Source organism: Oryctolagus cuniculus, chromosome 6 (assembly GCF_964237555.1).
Source record: "Oryctolagus cuniculus chromosome 6, mOryCun1.1, whole genome shotgun sequence".
Classification (NCBI taxonomy): domain Eukaryota; kingdom Metazoa; phylum Chordata; class Mammalia; order Lagomorpha; family Leporidae; genus Oryctolagus; species Oryctolagus cuniculus.
Window position 1 is genome coordinate 75,911,150 of NC_091437.1, and position 20,540 is coordinate 75,931,689.

General features: G+C 37.1%; 1 protein-coding gene across 1 annotated transcript in view; it reads right to left on the reverse strand.

The window, feature by feature from the left end:
• Positions 1–20,540, reverse strand: part of PXDNL (peroxidasin like) — a 519,551-nt gene that overhangs the window by 142,005 nt on the left and 357,006 nt on the right. Inside the window, exons 8-10 of the mRNA XM_002710472.5 lie at positions 15,908–16,025; positions 9,468–9,637; positions 3,909–4,175 (exon numbers count right to left, since the gene is read on the reverse strand). Coding sequence (XP_002710518.3) covers positions 3,909–4,175; positions 9,468–9,637; positions 15,908–16,025 — 555 coding nt within the window. The remainder of the gene's footprint in view (positions 1–3,908; positions 4,176–9,467; positions 9,638–15,907; positions 16,026–20,540) is intronic.

Here is a 20,540-nt window from a genome sequence, read left to right on the forward strand (position 1 = left end):
TCTGTCAACTCTGCCTTTCAAATGAAATAAATAAAAGTTCAATAAAAAGAAACAGACTTCATCAATCTAAGTAGCATGCTAGATTTTTTTTAAATTATTATATAAACACACAAATTTATAAAAACACTCAGGGATATCTGAAAGCTATTTGTAATAAACTTCTACAAAAAAAACAATCTGTGGAAAACAACCCACAGACCCATATTATCAGTCTCGCCTTCCGACAGAAAAAAATTCAGGCCAGGGGAGGTAGGATGAATTTTTTTCAGTCAGAACTAGTAAGTGGCAGAGACTATATAAGAATATAGGTCAGTCAACCCCCAGCCTCATTTCTTTCAGGAACATTGCACTAATGCCTACAATTGCAAGGAATTACATAAAAAGAACAAAATATTTCTACACTGAAAAATTGATTCATTATATAGTAAAAGAGCTTTATAATAAAAGCAGCTAGCAGTTAGGGTCAGCAATTTAGTCAAGCTTCCAATGTTGGAAAATTTGATTCACATTTTTGTAACAGTAGTAAAAATGCACTGTTAGTCAAGCCTGGAAGAAAAGTGCTGTTTTACTTCACACGTTCTTATGAAAAAAGATTTTTAAGTAAAATTCCACATCCTAGCAGTGGATAGAAAAAGTTTAAGAACATGATCAGTGCATGTTTGTTCCCTACACAAAAATGACCATCTGCCTGGATTTATGAAGAAATTATAATCTACATGGGAGAAAACCAAAATGACCTACATATTTCAAGACAGGTAGTAAGACTGGAAGAATTATGCAGACACAAGAGGGTTAACATATCTGGTTTCCATGTAAAATAGTGGCCATCCTAGTCCCACTTCCAGTGTTAAAATAGCACCTGCTGAGACGAACTGTTTTGGTATTTTATTAAAATCTACCTTCTGGCTGCTCATGACTTTGATGATTCATATCAAAAGTATTTTTAAAATTACTTTTAATTCATTTATTTATTAGGAAGGAAGAGAGACAAGCAGAGACAGAGACAAATCTTCCACCTGCTGGTTTACTTCACAAGTAAATACCTGCAATATCCAGGTCTGGAAGTTTTGGGTAGCTGGGACCCAAGTAAGACAGTGTCTGGCAAACCACAGTCCCACCTACCTGGAAGTGGGCTGAACAAAACAAGATCCAGACAAAGGAATTGATTCAAATCAGTTGGATCCAATATGACATCCAGATGAATGGCTACAAGACCTACAGCCTCATGATACCCTCATTATAATACATTAGCATAGTAAAAATTATTCCTCCTAGTGCTGTGACCCCATAGTTTACACATAGTTTACAATTGCCACAGCAATCTACAGAAATGACCATACAAGGAGAGAAGAGAGACAGATCCCCAGTGCCTGGAAGTTGCCACCTCTTTCACACAAATAAGATGTATATCCCAGCCAGATATTAATGTGCATTTCCTGTACACTATAAATGTTCAGCCTTGGCTGCATCTAGGGCTACTCTTTACAGTAGTAGCCTGCTTTTTGCCTTTTTCTTTAATTAAACACTCTTCATTTTGCTGGCTTGCTATTGATTCCTCTCTTGCCTATGGCAAGGATCCTCCTGAGATAGTGGAGGCCAAGAAAGTGGGGTCCCACACAAGGGTCACCAACTGTCCAGGATCACAAGTATTGAACTACCACCAGCATCTCCTAACATGTGCATGAGCCAGAACGCAAACCTAGGCAATCTAATACGGGATTATGGGTATCCTAAGAGGCAGTTTAACCACTGTGCAAAACATCCACCCATCAAAAACATTTTCATTTGCACCATGTATGACAATGAACCCCTTTACTTATGTGTCCCACGATTAATTCAATGAATTTTATACCTTTAATTGAAGCTTTTTTGAGGTCCCTTTAGTTATGATTTGTTGCAGCCAATATAAAGAATACTCATGACCTTGGCTTAAAAACAGACATTAACAAGCTGGTGTTGTGGCTTAGCAGGTAAAGCCAACACCTGTGATGTGGAGATCCCACATGGGTGCTGGCTGGTGTCCCTGCTGTTCCACTTCCAATCCAGCTCCCTGCTAATAGCCTGGGAAAGCAGCAGAAGGTGACCCAAGTGCCTGGGCCCCTGAACCCATGTGGGAGACCAGGAAGAAGCACCTGGCTCCTGGCTTTGAATAGGTGCAGCACCGGCCGTGGCAGCCATTTGGAGAATGAACCAATGGAAGGATTCTTTTCTCTCTGTCTCTCCCTCTCACTCTCTGTAACTCTAACTCTCAAATAAAATCTTAAAAAAATTTAGTCTAAGCAAATTAAAGAAGTCTTAATGCATAGGGTGAGTATTAGACTCTTTCAAGACCAATTAAAAATGTCAACACACAGATGTGCAAGTGACACAAGTACACAGTCGTGAGCAATAAACGACAAAGCACTTGGAGATTTTAGTGCAAACTGATTGGTAGAAGGAAAGCTTTAGCATATTGTGATTGGAAAACCAAGCAAGTAAAAGTTATCAGAATTTAGTAAAACATCCCTTGTTTTATTTGCACATGAACACATAGAAAGAAGAAGGAATACATGAAAGAAACTAAAAAAACACACCATTATTGCAGTATGAAATAAAGGAGACTGTTAAAGGGCAAATGTGTGGCTAAGCATGTGCTTGCAAAAAAAAAAAAAAAAGACATCCAACAAAAATAATGTGGGACAAAAAAATTGTAGACTACTTCTTTCAAAGCATTTTTCAGTCTCAACATATGGAGAATCTAAAAACAACATTTGAGTCCTTTAAAAGTAATTTCTCTCAAGAATTACCAAAGACTCCAGGGGAAAAGTTTCATTTCCATATCTTCTTTTCAGAACAAAGAAAGTGGTTTTTTGATATTAGCATTTTTAGTGGAAAACACAATATTTTTCAGACATGTCAGTACAAACAAGACATTATTGATCTATTGCTACTTAAGAAGCTGATTCTAAACAATCCAATTCAGAGAACATTTACTGCAGGAAACCTAGGCTGGATGAAGTACTACATCTTTTGGAAGACAGTACCACTCACGGCCCTGACATTTCCCAAATTCTAATGCTGTCCTAGGCTGGTCAGTTCCACAATTCTAAACTGTCTTTGTTCGGGGATTCTCAGTGTTCACCCAGTGCTTTGATAGAAAATAATCAACATAAATCTGAAAATACTGAAACTTGTTAGTTAAAATATCCATGACTCTGGGGGATCTTTAAAATGGATCATTTAAATTACTGTACTCTTGTCAACTTATGAAAAACTGTTTTGGATAGAATCAGGCTTTTGACATCACTCCAGTAACAGATATTCTGTTGTTTACTGAACATCTTAGTTTACAGGATTGAGCTCCAGCACACAGGTGCACACACACACACACACACACACACACATAGAAAAGAAGGGGCAGCCCTGGGTTAAAAATCAAAATACAGCAGCATGCTCATACATATTAATTATTTCCCAGGTACAAAAGAGATTTGTTATTGCTGTTTCTACATGAGCCAGGCTACTGGTGAGAGCCCTCTGCATATTCTCCAGCTATGTTGAGCTGACAGCTTCGTAAGTGACTCTGAACTTGGGGCACAGCCTTTTCACATTCATAGCTGAAGTGTCTTCCCTTTACCTGTAAAATATTCTGAAGCACAAATATCTTTTGACAGTTTGCTGCCAGATTAATGACTTCATCTCTTTTATTGCTAATGGTTGATGCTGGCATTTGGATAAAGATTGAAATGACAAAAAAATTCAACTTTTAACTTGAAGCAGATTAGTTTTGAAAGTTCTATTGTGTCAAACAATAAATGGCAAATAAAAATGCCTCTCCCCCCACGTACATGACATTATTTTTTAAGATGAAAAATAATTTTCTGAATATGACAGGAGGAACATTTCAATTATGACCTTCTGCTCCCTACCTTGTACAATTATGCTTGCTGTGGCTTGAATAGAACCTTGGTTATTGCTGGCGTGGCAGGTGAATGGACCGTGATCCCACAGCGAGATGTTCTGTAGGTGAAGTCCACTGGAAGTCACCACATGCCTGGACTCATCCAGCTCCTGTCCATTGCCTCTGGTCCATGTTACATGAGGGTGTGGCTGGCCTGTGGCCATACATTCCAAAGTTGTGCTGGTGCCAATTAAAACCTCTGTATCTCGGGGCTGGATTACAAAATTAGGTTTGGCTAAGGGTAAGAAGGGAACAAAACAAAACAGCCAGTGGCAGTTAGAAGGTGTATTTACTCTGCATTGCCTTTTTAAAGATTGTATTTATTTATTTGAGAGACAGAGTTCCAGAGAGAGAAAGAAAGGTCTTCCTCCATGAGTTCATTCCCCAAATGGCCCCAACAGCTAGAGCTAAGCTGATCCAAGGCAAAGATCCAGAAGCTTCTTTCGAATCTCCACGGGGGTACAAGGGACCCAAGTACTTGGGCCAAGCTCTACGGCTTTCCCAGGTCTTAGCAGAGAGCTGCATCGAAAGAGAAGGAGCAGGAACACACACTGGCGGCTATATGAGATGCCACAGGCGGAGGCTTAGTTTACTACATCACAGCGCTGCCCCCTGCATTGTTTTAAGACTACTGTCATATTAACAATTGCTTTTATACTAAAATCTTATGCTATCACATTAAGTCTTAGAGAATGAAATCTAAAATAAATGTGGATTTGATACAAATGCATATTTTTAGGATTACTTGTCTTAATGCCATTGTACTGTAAGCATTGCAATGTGCTCATCCAATACCTATTCCTTATTTTAAGGGCTAAATATTCAAATGTCCCCATTTAAAATTACACACTTAAAAAACCAAAAAAACAGTTCTACTAATGAGATGCAAGCATCTGCCACCAGGGAGGGAGTTTCCATCCTAAATAAAGGAGGCCAGTCTAACTAGGCATTGCTCTGCTGCCTGATTGCTGCCTGGATTAAGTCATGAGTTAAGCTTATAGGAGCCATCTCTTAACCAAATGGTGACAATTTTGAGGGGGAAAAAGTGGCCTATGTCCAAAGGATTGAAGAAGAAGAAAGTAAAACAGCATTGATTCACTGGGTAATATGGCAACTCTGTACAGAGAACTTCTGCACTATCTGTGGAATCCAACTAAGACACACACGTATGTGCACTCATACATACACAAACACATGCCCACATAACATATACACAAACACACAAAGACATACAAGAGGGCATCAAAGCATTCATGGAAAATGTCACTAAAATACAATTTTCTTTCAGAAATATTTTGAAATTCATGCTTAGTTTTTTTCATAGTATGTATTTCCCATGAGCTTTCTGAGGACTCCTCTTACAAATGTGTTTCAAAAAATTTTGTACCAAAATCAACTTGTTTTATAGTCCATTTTCTGTGAGCATTTTGAGGTAACCTGTGCATCAAGGTGTAGTTAAGCCAATTCTAATCAAATTTTTGGTTACTTTCAGCTAAGCTTATCACACATTAATTCATCAAGTATCCTTATAGATAGAAAATTTAGACTTTCATAGAAGATGTTCCACTCTTACTAATTCATAAAGATCTCATCATTCCTGGCAATTTGTAGCAGAACCTAAAGACTTACTAGGGTATTAGATATACCTATTGATTGAGTTTATGTTTAGGAGCTCCTTAATTACTGAGATTAACATACCCCAGAAAGTAGATAGAGTTGATTGGCTCTAATTCAACAAAGGTTTAGTTAAATTGTTAACAGTAATAAATGTCTTAAGTATAATAGTAAAACAATATACATTGGAAAAATGCAAAGATGTACAAGAAACATGTATTTCATTGTTTACTCATGGCCTAGCTACAAAGACAGAGGGCAAAACAGAGAGTCTTCAAAACTGCAATCCATCTTGGAAAGAATTATCTTAGAGTTAGGTGTAAATGTGCTGTGATTTCTGTATTGTTGGTTACATCTTGGGAAGTGTAAATGTGCCTTGATTCCTGTATTGTTGGTTGCCACTCAAACACATGGTGAAATGCTCAGCATTTACTGAGTAATAAGATGTGTTGGGACTTTTTAGGGTGTTGGGTCAAGGCATCATTGCTCTCATGAATAGATTAACATAGCTTTTGCAAAATTGGGTTAGTTCTCAGCTGATGAGGGTTGTTAACAAAGCTGGCCAGTCCCCTTGGTTCTCTCCGTTCTTAAATTAAACATGCACTTGCTTGGTCATCTCCCAACTTCTGCCATGGTACAAACCAGGTGAAGGCTCCCACCAGATGTGGCCACCCAAAACCAGACTCTGGTGCCATGAGCCAAAGTAAAGCTCTTTCCTTTAGAAGTGACAAAACCTTGGGTATTTTCTTAAAACCACAGAAATTGAACTAGGGCAAAATGCTAAAGGAGAAGATGCAGGTGGAAAGAGAGCATATAGGAAAGGCTATTGAATTTTTGAAATAAAGAGTCTGTTGGAAGTCTGTCAATGGAAGTGGAAATGGAAAGGAGACTTATCTGACACCTTTAGCAACTAAATTTCAGAGATTTGAGGAAGGTAGGATCACAATGCAGGATGAATCTGAGATTATTGGTGGCTGTTAATATTAACAGGGACAGCAAACAGATGAAGTTTGTACAACTATGTTTGAGGAATACAAAGGATTTATGTGTGAAGCAAAGTAGGAAGGAAAGGTGATGTCATACCAAATTGCAAGAAAGATATCAGTAATAAAAAGCATAAATTTTACATTAAATTTTAATATTGAATATCTGGGGATTGTCTTAAAATTCAAAGAGAGCTCAAAGGGAGGAGGAAAAATGTGATGAAGGCAGTCCAAATTACAGGAGGAGGGAGGAGGGGGAGAGGAGTTAGAAGGACATGGCATACAACGCAAGCAGAAGAGACAAAGAAGGATGAGGATCATAGGTAAGGACAGGAGGCAGTGATGGCCGGAAGGCAAAGTTAGAATGCTCCTGGGTGCTCTGTCAAACTTGACCTACAGGTAGAAGGGAAAGAAACTTTGGAAGGAGCTTGTGGGGTTGTCAATTTAAAATTATATGTGAACCAAGAGAGAAATTCCCATTTTGCTGTTTCCAACTAAGATGCTGTTTTCTCTTGAAGTAACTCTCAATTCAGTGCATCTTCTCTACCTGCTTGGCCACTACCCTGTTCCTACTACAGCCCCATTCTGTACTGTGGCAACAGCCCACAGACTGTTTATTCTCTATTTAGTCTCCTATTTAGTCTCTGAGCTCCCCAGAGGTTGGTTCCTTCCTTCCTTCCTTCCTTCCTTCCTTTATTAAGATTTATTTATTTTATTTGAAAGTCAGAGTTACACAAAGAGAGAAGGAGAGGTAGAGAGAGAGAGAGAGAGAAAGGTCTTCCATCTGCTGGTTCACTCCCCCAATTGGCTGCAATGCCTGGAGCTGTGCCAATCTGAAGCCAGGAGTCAGGATCTTCCTCTAGGTCTTCCCATGCTGGTGCAGGGGCCCAAGGACTTGGGCCATCTTCTGATGCTTTCCCAGGCCATAGCAGAGAGCTGGATAGGAAGTGGAGCAACCAGGTCTTGAACCGGTGCCCATATGAGATGCTGGTACTACAGGTGGCGGCTTTACCAGCTACGCCACAGAGCCAGCCCCTAGAGGTATCTTTCTAATAGAGAAATCTTATCCTGTTACTCTGAGAGTACGAACATAGGATCCTGAATACCGTGACCTCATCTCCTATGTGTACAATCCTTCATCAATACACTTCAAGGTTCCTAATTTCTTTGTTTGATTAAAAAAAAAATCGAGGTGAGTGAGGAAAGAGAGAGACAGCAATATACAGAGAAAGCTCTCATATCTGCCATTTTAACTCCCAAATATCATCAATGGGACAGGCTAAAGCTAGGAGTCAGAAGCTCAATCCAGGCCTCCAATGTGAGTGGCAGGGATCCAAGTACTTGAGCCACAACTACTGCCTTCAAGGGATCTGCATTAGCAGGAAGCTAGAGGCAGGAGCTGGAGGCAGCTGTTGAACCCAGGTACTCCAATGTGGGACATGAGTTCTCCCTAACTGCTAGGTTAAATGCCTGCCCCAGTTTCCATCTCTTGAATGTGCCCTTCCCTGTCTTCCTTCATGCTACCCTTTCTACCAAAATAATGTTTCAACCCTACTTATTTGGCTTTATTCCACATGTCTTTGCTTTCAGTTTGGATGTCATTGCTCCTGAATGAATACAGCTCTCAAAGTCTACCCCAGAGGCTTCCCCTTCCATTCTGTCCTGAGTTTGCCACTTCTGTTGACATTATTAACATCTTCCAACTACTGCAGAGTCATCCTCTATGGCTACCTGTTCTTCCCCAAGTCTTGAGGGGTCTGGTGGTTGTGACTCTCACCAAATTTTATATTTTTTGCAAGTTAGTACTCAGTACATCTGTCATTGAAAGGTAAATTGCATAGTTATAATTAAACAAAGTTTATTAGGATAAAAGTTAATAAAAGCATTTTCACTATAGAACTGAAGCTATCTAGAAAAGTACATGATGCGTTTTTTGCAAGCAGAATTCCTGATACATTATTACATTTTTACCTTGTGGCACAATTAAACTGTCATGAAACCCAACGTTTGCATCATAATGATACTATTATGAAATTCATCACTTCTGATTATTTGGCTACATTCTGTAATCCATGGTTGTGAGATTATTCTTGTCTGTTGCCCTACATTTTGAGGATACCGTGCCATGGTGAGTTTTTGCACCTCACTGCCCATCTCTCCAGCTGACAACACCTCAGTAATCAGACAGTGGCCATGGTCTGGTTGTTTATACCACAGAATATGGAAAATGCTGAAAATTAGGGTCCCCCCTGCCCAGAGCCACTTTTTAAGCATTTACTGGTACATCACTCTGTTTTAAGCTTTTACCGCCTCTCCTTACACATCATAAAATGTATCATTTTCTTGAATCATGGCTATCATCTAATAGATCACAGGCAGAATAAGATGAGAAACAATGTATTTCCATCATCTCAAAATAACATTAATAAAAATTTGTCAGCTATAATGCCTGGTTTATATGAGATGTTGAAAGTGTGTCAGAGCAAATCTCGTGGAAAATGCAATGCAAGTGGGTGTTAACCCATGGTCCTCCTCAGCTGGCACAGACTTCAATAAATGTTTGTTGAATGAATTCATAATGAATGAGGATTGAATGATTTATGAGGAGAATTAGGCTGCTATTTGGGTGCCATTTGTTGACTCCACCTGGTACACTGGAAAGCTGATGGGTAAGCAAAAGGAGAAGACCAAAGTTTGGGAATCCTATCTGTCCCAAGAATAGAATGAAGGCAGAGCATTAAAATTGATTTCCAGAGGAAAAAAGCCTTAAGTTTCTCTAAAAAATCATGAGAATAATCACAGTTAACATCAAAAATTCTACTTTGAAGCATTGCCTGCTTCAAAGAAGCACTATCAGGTCACTTTCTGGTGCAAATAAAGGAGAACTGATGAGTCTTTGTCCAGTTCAACCAGATAACTACAAGTTTTACCTGGAAGGCTGGAGTATCTCAGCACAGCATTGTGCGTGTGGGCCTCCCCAGCCGAGTTTCTCGCCATGCACTGATAGACCCCTTGATCTGACTCTCTGGCATTTCGGATCATGAGTGTCCCATCATCAAACATGTTAAGTCGGGGGTCGTATTCCAAATCCAGAGAGTGGCTGTAGATAGATGGTATTTGTTACCAAATAACACTCATATTTAAAAAAAACTCTAATGAGATAGAGAATATAGGACTTTCTAAATAGTTTTACTTTTTTTATTTCTATAAAGAGAACAAAGTTCATGTATTTTACATATATAGTTTTAAGGACATAATGATACTTCCTACTTTACCCTTCCTGTCTTCCACCCTCCCTCCTCTTTCTTTTCTTATTTTTCTTATAATTTTTGCAGTGAAATACTTTTAATTTACTTTCTAATCACAATCTTAACCCTCCACTAAATAAAGAATTCAACAAGTGAGTAGAAAAACACTAGCAATGTTCAATGATTTGTTACTATTTTTATTGGAGTAATTGAAACTATCTTACTTCAAATCCTGGTTGTCCCCATCTCATTTCAGAGACTACATCCTGAACAGACTTTGTGTCAACACAGATAGTAGAGCACACAGCTTAAATGTTTGCTTTGGGTAGCGTGCATTCAGACACTGACTCGATCTCCTACATGAAGGAGGCTTCAGGAAATTTTTACAACTTTGAATTGCTATTTTTAGAAACAGGGAATTATCAGATAATGATACGTAAGCTTTTCACCTGTGAGTCATTGACTCTGCTTCTACATTTTGGTAAAGTGTAAAATAAATATTTGTATTCAAACCAACATGACTCAAAGCCCAGTATAATTATAATTCTCAGCATTAAATAAATGCACTCCACTTACTTAGTTGTTGGCTATTAGGCCCTGGACCACTTTGTACATAGCAGCAAAATGCCTTTTATCAAGCCAATGGATAATCCATTGAGTACAAATAGGATCAAACATACAGCATCAGATTATATCAATAATCACAAGCAAGGGAATGTTTTAATGGGTGATTTTTAGCAACAGATGAAAGCTACTGACACAAATATCATAAATTTTTCCCAGATTGTTTTCTGGTCATGATTGTTTTTTCAGTAAAGTTACTTAATGATCATGTAAAGGGAGTAGATAGATGTTCATGCAAGTTTAGTACTAATGAATGCTTCAGGCATAGAAAAAGGAAGTCTACCCATCCAATCATCCATCATTCAATGAATTTTTATGCAACACCTGCTTTGGGTCACCAACAAAAATATATTTCATAGAGGAAACAGTTAATTGGGAGAATCTAATTGCTTTCCTTTTAATCTGTTAGCTTTACAAATAGGTTTTTGATAAATGTTTATTCTCTAGTTTCAAAATACACCAACACTGAAGAACAACTCAGCCTAATCTTGGACATGTAAAAAAATAGTAAATCATGTTAAAGAGATAGAGAAATCATCATTCTCATTTAATAATGTTTGTCATCAAAGATGAGGAAGAAGCAGACAAGGGCCATGTTAAAGTTCAGAACGGAATAGAGGAGCAAAGCAGAGACCATTGGGTAAGGAAAGCCTGATGTGGAAGAGAAAGTACCAATTACCAAAATAAGAACATGGAGATGCCATTTTTAAGAGATTAGCCTTAGAAAAAGCATAATTGCTTTTGAATGGCGAGCTATGCAAGACACAGGCAGACAGAGACTGAGTTTCCCAGAAATGATAAGCTGCCAAAGTCATGAAGTATATATAACATGGGAGGAACATCAGAAAGCACGTGCCCAAATTCAGAAGGCTCATAAAGTACTAAGCAACTTAGTTATCATAACCATGGTTCTCAAATTATCTAGCATTGAGTCTAATAGAAACTGTTTACAAAAAGATGTGCCAACAACAATAAAATCCATTTTTGGATGATTTAGTTTCCTGAAGTCTTGTTCTAAAGCTCCATACCCTGTTTTCAAAGGCTACCAGATGTGTGATTGCTATCTGTCATCTGGCTAGACACTGCAGTAGAATGCACTGATATGCACTGTTTTAAAAGATGATATAAAATTGAGAACAGCATATCACACCCATAAATTTAGAATGCATCATCCCTTCTCCTGTTTGTTTCTCTCTTTGCTCAGATCTTCATTATGCTCATAAAACTTGTATGCTCATAAATCACGATGCTCCTTCAAAAACTACCAGAAGCTGTTGATATAGGCCAGCAGATAGGATTAAATTGATTAGATTTGTGAGCTGGAGAACACACCTTTGCCCTGCCCCCATTTATGATCTCACACCCCCTACCTGACCTCACCTGTTCATCTGCCTGCCCATCAGACTACCTAACCATTCCCTTTTGAAAGTGAATAAAAGGCCTGGAGCATGGTGGGCCTGCCCTTTTTGTCCTGCGCCTTCGGGTACACAGCCTTTTGGCCACCATTATGCCTCTATTTTCCTGTTTGCAAGCTTTGCTCTAAGTGGCTCCCAGCTTGCTCTGTGCTTGATATGGAGCCAACTTGTGTTTCTGGATTTCGTTCTCCCCTAAATAAAGCCCTCACTTTCTTGTGTATTTCTTTCACTAAATAAATGCTAAAACCTTACCTTATCACCTGATTTATTCGAGCTGGTAGTCAGAATTCTTCTCTGAATAGACAACAAAAACCCTCCAAATATTAATATTAAAAATAAAAAAATTATTAATAAACTAGCTGATAATAGTGTCATGGTTCAATATATTCCTTTCACACTCAGTTTCATGCAAACTGGGTAGCAATCCATGTAAAATACAAAGATTTCCGTGAGTGGAACACACTTAACTCTTTTCCTTGAAAAAAATGTGCAAGTAAATGCATTTGACTTAATGAAGAAGTATCAATAAACTTGATTAGAACAATTAATTGTAGTCAACATTTATTAAGTTATTTCTGAGAATTAAATATTATAACTAGAAATATATGAAAATATTTTTTAAGGTTGCTAGACACTCTGGCCTCAGAATCAGCCCTTAAGGCATTCAGATCTGGCTAAAAAACCCATAAGAGTATTTCAGGCATGGAAAGCCAAGACACTGTGGGAAAAAAACGACCTAAATGAAAGATCTCTGTGAGTGAAATCCCAGCGGAAAGAACGGGCCATCAGAGAAGGAGGTACCTTTCTCTGAAGGGAGGAGAGAACTTCCACTTTGACTATGGCCTTGTCTAAATAAGGTCGGAGTTGGCAAACTCAAGAGGCTTCCATAGCCTTGGCAGCTCATGACAAGAGCCTCGAGTGATTACTGATGTCATAAATGAGTGTCAATTGTTAAATCAACAACAGGAGTCACTGTGCACTTACTCCCCATGTAGGATCTCTGTCATTAATGTGTTGTGCTATGTGAATTAACAGTATAACTAGTACTCAAACAGTACTTTATACTTTGTGTTTCTGTGTGGGTGCAAACAGTTGATATCTTTACTTAGTATATACTAAATTGATCTTTGTATATAAAGATAATTGAAAATGAATCTTGATGGAGAATGGGATGGGAGAGGGAGTGGGAGATGGAATGGTTGTGGGTGGGAGGGTAGTTATAGGGGAAAAAAAGCTGCTATAATCCAAAACTTGTACTTTGGAAATTTATATTTATTAAATAAAAGTTAAAAAAATAAAAAAATAAAGTTGCTAGAGATGGAATTAAAAATGTTTATTTTTGTGCAAAAAGGTTTTAAAATCCATGGGATTTCAAAAATTTCATGAAAAAATGCATATTATAAAAATATATGCATACATTTCACAGTTTTTGTGCACCAAAATGAATTTATCTTTTAATTCCATCTTCCATAACTTTTTGAAATCCCTGTGTCTATCATCAGGGTTCTCAACTGTGTTTAAATATTCCCTCTAATTTTTGTTCTTTATTTTTCTGAAAATCAATATTGATATTTCTCACTAGAATTTGGTTTGTACCAATTTATTCTTGTTATTATCTCAATTTTGTTTTTTTTGGCAGCTATTTTGTCAGATATACAAAGAAAGATTCATGAATCTTAACAACCAGGAGAATTATATCTTTGGTCATTAAGTATGATCCATGATACATAATTACACTACTGTCTGAAGCTGATTTTAGTTGATTCATATTTGTCAATGGTTAGAGATTATTTTGTTCACCCTTGCTTCTTGCATATCACCTCTTCCTTGTGGGTTCAGTTTCTCACTTCCTGAAGTAACATCTGTTCGCACTTCCTCCAGGTATGGTCCTGAGGAAAGCTCGGTTCTTTCTCTGAAAATGTTTTCATTTAACCTTATCAGAAAACTTTAGCTGGACATAAAATTGAAGGTTATTTACTTTTCCATTGACTTCTTTCTGATGTGAAGTTCACAGCAAGTGTAATTGCTATTTATTTGAAGGTAATCTACAAATTACTTTCAAATGAAATATTTTATCCATGACTCTCAAGCTATGATCATAATACATTAGCCATGGATTTTGTGTTAAAAACTTGTTTCAAAATCAACATAATTCTTAGTCTGAAATTTATGATTTTTTCATTTCTGGAAAATTGTCCACCGTAATGGCTCAGACATTGCCTCTAGTGCCACTTTCCAGCCTGTTTTTCTGGACCTCCTTCTGGATATATTCTGTTTTTGTATTGTAGTTTCTGTGTCTCTTGACCATTCTGAAATAATGTTTACTCCCACAAATCCACCTTCTTACCTTCTAATTCTAGTTCTGATTATATCTAATCAGTTCACAACTGACTGGAAGGACCCTGGAGTGAAGATAGAAGTCATCTCTTGGAGAGAAGGAATGAAAAATGATGAGGGAGAGACATATAAGCATCTTGTAATGAATTGGCATCATATTTTTTCTAGACCCAATAAGAAAATAGATTTTCTTGGGGCCAGCACTGTGGCATGGAGTGTAAAGCCACCACTATCTGTGCTGGCATCCCATATGGGCACTAGTTCGAGTCCTGACTGCTCCACTTCCAATCCAGCTCTCTATTATGGCCTGAGAAAGCAGTGGAGGATGGTCCAAGTGCTTGGGAACCTGTACCTGTGTGGGAGACCTGGAAGAAGCTCCTGGTTCCTGGCTCCGGATAGGCACAGCTCTGGCAGTTGCAGCGAACTGGGGAGTAAACCAGTGGATAGTAGACCCCTCTCTCTCTTTCTCTGCCTTTCCTTCTCTCTCTATTTAACTCTGATTTTCAAATAATAGATTTTTGTTTCAAATTGTTTGCTATATTTTATTTTTATATTTCACTCACTTTTAGGATATGTGTTGTCTTTCAAAAAAAAGCCACTCAAAAAGAAATAAATCAGTTAAAATATAACATATTCCCTTTCATCTTTAATTTTTCTGTGTGAAATAGTTAAATTTTAACAGACATTTCTACCTATACATCATCATTCCTTCATGGTAACCCTTTGTTTCAGGTGTACTTGCTTCCTTTCACATGAACCTGTCCCTTTAAGAACCAGTCAGTACCTTTGTAACCTGAACGTATCATTTCTGAATTCACACTAACAAAAGTGAGCAGTTTTAAGACATTATAAACAGCAGTTTTGGTTTCTCAGGTGCCCTTGAACAGTCTCAGGATGCAAACAAATTGAAGTCTTCTGTCAATGGAAGTTTTTCTCCTGGACTAGATTCCAGATTTAATAGCACTCATAATTGTATCTATTCAAGCTATTTTTAACTTATACTTATTAGTTTTCTGCAAGAATTAGAAACTCATTGTACAAGCACAGCTGAATTTTTAGCTAAAATTAGAAATCCAAATTGTATGCAAAAATAATGAAAACTGTAATATCTCAGTGTTTCACAGAAACAAGCAAAAATATTCAGAATTGATTATGCACAGTACAGAAGAAAGTCAATAAAATGCTGTGCAAGAATGGAAGAGATACATGAAAAGCATGCTAGTTATCTACAATCTAATTGTTCAAGTACTACCCATGACATATAACAGGCAAATAGCACATTTTCTGTATTTATTATATGTTACCTATCCACTCATTATGATTTTTAAGTTTTTCATAATATTTTATTACTATTTTATACACTTAGATTTTTAGATAAGATTCTGTGTTTTTAATAAACACTACAGTAAGAATAAAACAAATAAAACATTAATTCACTGCAGAAAAGTTGCAATGTCAAATATGAAATGTCATTTTGTATCTAAAATAGTTTGTCAAATTATAGTCAGATATAAAACTAATTTGCTAACAATTCCAATATATTTTCCTAAACTTATTTTAGTCAATATATATGTCCAGAAATATATAATTTTTAAGAAAAAGTCTTCTAGATAGAAAGCCAAAAAATAAGTTGTAAGATAGTTATCTCAAAATTCTGATAGTAATTTCTTCTCTAGGTGAATAGTTAGCTAAAGGATTGCGGGAATCAGAAACAAAACTAGAGCAGTGATCGTGCTCAGCCTTTACTTGTTATGTATCCAGATGATCTTAGGTTTGGGATTTCCTTCTGCCCGGCAAGTGAAGTAGACAGTATTTCCTGAAGTCACCTCCACATCTTGGGGCTCAAAAGTAATCCGAGGACGCTCTGTAACAAAAGGATTGTGAGCACTTTTAAATGAGCAAAAGTATAACATGCTAAACTGCTGAGAAAGAGCTATAGATAATTTTAATTCCTCTACATACTGAAATTTCATACAGCCAATTGTGTTCACCCCCGTATCATCTACCAGCTTTAACATTAGAGATATATTTCACTTAAACTTTAGAAATCTGAATGATTCACTGTGTCAAAGAATCTTCAAAGAAGTAAATTTCTCTGTGTTTCATTTCTAGTAGCTCATTCAACCCCATTTATGGAAAGAGTTTGATTTTATGGGTCAATTTTTCAAACTACATTCTCAAAATTGAGCTTGCTATTTTGCAAGGACTCTCACTAGACTATCCATCTGACTGACCACTTCATACAGTTTATAAGAATTTATACATCTTGAGGCCAGTATTGTGGCATACTGGATAAAGTTGCCATTGGTCAGGCCAGCATCTCGTAAGGACATTGGTTCATGTCCCGGCTATCCATTTCTGATCCAGCTCCCTCCTAATGGCCTGGAAAGAGTAGTGGAAGATGGCCCAAGTGGTTAGACCTCTGCCACCCACATGGGAGACCCCAATGAAATGCATGGCTCCTGGCTTCAGCCTGGCTCTGCCCTGGCCATTGCAGCCATGTGGGGAGTGAACCAACAAATGCAAGATGTCTCAAGCTGTCTCTCCCTCTCTATACAACTCTGACTTTCAAATAAATAAATAAATCTCATTTTAAAATGAATAGAATAAATATATTTTTAAAAAATTATGCTTTTAGATCTCAAACCTGGTTGAGCAAAATTACTTATCAATATTGATGAATGACCTCATTTTCCAACCACAGAAATTAAGTGACAAACATGGAAACAGTTGAATTATTCCACCAAGAAAGTGCAATGATTGATCTTTCTGTGAGTTCATCACTAACGTACAATCAGCTACTGTGTTTTATACGTTTCTTTTATAACCTGCAACTTTCCTGAATTGGCTTATCAATTTTGGTGGGGCATTTAGCATTTTCCACGTATAACATCATGTCATCTGCAAATATGGATAACGACTTATTTTCCAATTTTGTTGCCCTTTATTTCTCTCTCCTCCCTGATTCTCTTGCTAAAATTTCCAGTACTGTATTGAATAAGAGTAGCAGAAGTGAACATCCTTGTCTTGTTCCACATCTGAGGGAAAATACCTTATTTTCATCATCCAGTGTGTTATTGGCTGTTGGTTTGTGATATGTAGCTTTTATAATTTTGAAGAATGTTCCTTCTATAACTAATTTGTGGAGGGTTATTCATCATTAAGGGATGTTGAATTTTATCAAATGCTTTCTCTGCATGTATTGAGATGACCATAAGGTTTTTATTCTTCATCTATTGATGTAATTTATGACATTTATGGATTTGCATTTTTTTTCTTTAGAAACTTGCTTTATCTTTATTTTTTTTCTTTTTTTCTTTAGTAAATATAAATTTCCAAAGTATAGTTTATGGATTACAATGGCTCCCCCCATAATCTCCCTCCCACTCAAACCCCTCCCATCTCTCGCTCCCTCTCCCCTTCCATTCACATCAAGATTCACTTTCAATTATCTTTATATACAGAAGATCGATTTAGTATATATTAAGTAAAGATTTCATCAGTTTGCACCCACACAGAAACACAAAGTGTAAAATACTGTTTCAGTACTAGTTATAGCATTAATTCACATTGGACAACACATTAAGGACAGATCCCACATGAGAAGTAAGTACACAGTGACTCCTGTTGTTGACTTAACAATTTGACACTCTTGTTTATGGCGTCAGTGATCTCCCTAGGCTCTAGTCATGAGTTGCCAAGGCTATGGAAGCCTTTTGAGTTCGCTGACTTCAATCTTATTCCGACAGGGTCATAGTCAAAATGGAAGTTCTCTCTTCCCTTCAGAGAAAGGTACCTCCTTCTTTGATGGCCCCGTTCTTTCCACTGGGATCTCACTCACAGAGATCTTTCATTTAGGGTTTTTTTTTTTTTTTTCCAGAGTGCCTTGGCTTTCCATGCCTAAAATACTCTCATGGGCTCTTCAGCCAGATCCCAATGCCTTAAGGGCTGATTCTGAGGCCAGAGTACTATTTAGGACATCTGCCATTCTATGAGTCCGCTGTGTATCCCGCTTCCCATGTTGGATCATTCTCTCCCTTTTTGATTCTATCAGTTAGTATTAGCAGACACTAGTCTTGTTTGTGTGATCCCTTTGACTCTTAGACCTATCAGTGTGATCAACTGTGAACTGAAATTGATCACTTGGACTAGTGAGATGGTATTGGTACAGGCCACCTTGATGGGATTGTATTGGAATCCCCTGGCACGTTTCTAACACCACCATTTGGGGCAAGTCCAATTGAGCATGTCCCAAATTGTACATCTCCTCCCTCTCCTATTCCCACTCTTATATTTAACAGGGATCACTTTTCAGTTAAAATTTAAACACCTAAGAATAATTGTGTGTTAATTACAGAGTTCAACTAATAGTACTAGAACCGAAAAAAAAAAAATACTAAATGGATAAAGTATTTGTATTGTACATCAACAGCCAGGACAAGAGCTGATCAAGTCACTGTTTCTCATAGTGTCCTTTTCACTTCAACAGGTTTCCCCTTTGGTGCTCAGTTAGTTGTTGCGGATCAGGGAGAACATACGATATTTGTCCATTTGGGACTGGATTAATTCACTCAGCATAATAATTTGCAAATGTTGAACCATCCTTGCATTGCTGAGATAAATCACACTTGATCGTGACATATGATTTTTATATGGTTTTTATATGATTTGCTAATATTTTATTGAGAATCTTTACATCTATGTTCATTAAAGATATAGGTCTGTAGTTTTCTTTTTGTGTCATATCTCTGGTTTTGGAATCAAAGTGATGTTGGCCTCATAAAAAGATTTTGACAGAATTCCTCCTTGTTCAATATTTTGCAACAGTTTGAAGAGTTTTGGAGTTACTTCTCCTTTGAAAGTTTTGTAGAATTCAGTAGGAAAGCCATCAAGTCTTAGACTTTTCCTTGAAGGAAAACTTTTGGTTACTGCTTCAATCTCATAGCTTGTTATGAATCTGGTTAGGTTGTCTATATCTTCTTGATTTAATCTTGATACATTATATGAATCTAGAAATTTATACATTTCTTTGAAGTTTTCCAGTTTATTAGCTTATAGTTCTTCCTACTAGTTTCTTTGATCCTTTTTTATTTCAGTGGTATCAATGGTAATATCTCCTTTTTCATCTCTAAAATATTTATTTGAGTTTTTTCTCTCTTTTCTGTAAGTCTGGTTAGCGGTTTATTTATTTTATTTATCTTTTTTAAAAAAAATAACTTTTGGGGGCCAGTGTTCTGGTATAGTAAACTAAGTCTCTGCATGCAGTGCTGATATCCTATTATGGGCTCTACTTCATGTCCTGGCTGCTCCTCTTCTGTTCCAGCTCTCTGCTGGTGGTCTGGGAAAGCAGTGGAAGATGGCCCAAGTGCTTGGGCACCTGCACCAATATGAGAGGCCTGGAGGAAACTCCTGACTCATGGCTTATTGGCCCAGCTCTGGCCTTTGCAGCCATCTGGGGAGTGAGCTAGCAAATGGAGGCCTTTCTCTTGGTCTCTCTCTCTCTTTGTCTGTAACTCCACTCTGAAATAAATAAAATCTTTAAAGAAACCCACAATTTTCTGTTTTGTTGATCTTTCGTATTGTTCTTTAATTTCAATTTCACTTATTTCTGCTCTGATGCTTATTATTCCTCATTTCCTGCTGATTTCGTTCTTGTTTTTCTAAGTCTTCAGGATATATCATTAGATTTTGATCTGAGACATTTTTCTTTTTTAATGTAAGCACTTAATGTTATAAGCTTCCCTCTTAATACTGCTTTTATTGTATCCCACAAGTTTTGATATGTTGTTTGCATTTTCATTTATTTCAAGAAAGTTTTTTATTTCTTTTTCAATTTCTTCATTGGCCCATTGATGATCCAGTAGCATCTTGTTTAATTTATAAGTATTTATGAGTGTTCTGTTGTTCTCATTGTTGATTTTTAGTTTTATTCCTTTATAGTCAGAGAACATGCATGGCAGTATTCCAATATTTTGAAATTTGCTTTAACTTAATTTGTGGTTTATCCTAAAAAATGCTCCATGTGCTGATGAGAAGAAAGTGTATTCTGTAGCTGCTGAATGAAATGTTCTGACAATGTCTGTTAGGTCCATTTGTTTGATAGCATGTTTCAACTCCGATGTATCTTTATTGACCTTTTGTCACGTTGATCTGTCCATTGATGAAAGTGGATTGTTGAAGTCACCTATTATTTGTTGGAATCTGTCTCTCCTTTAAATCCAATAGTATTTTCTGTATATATCTGAGTGATCTTGTGTTGGGTGCATATATATTTATGATTGTTACATCTTCTTGCTGAATAGAACCTTTTATCAAAATATAATGCCCTTCCTTATCCTTTTTACAGCTTTTGATTTAAAGTATTTTATCTGATATCAGA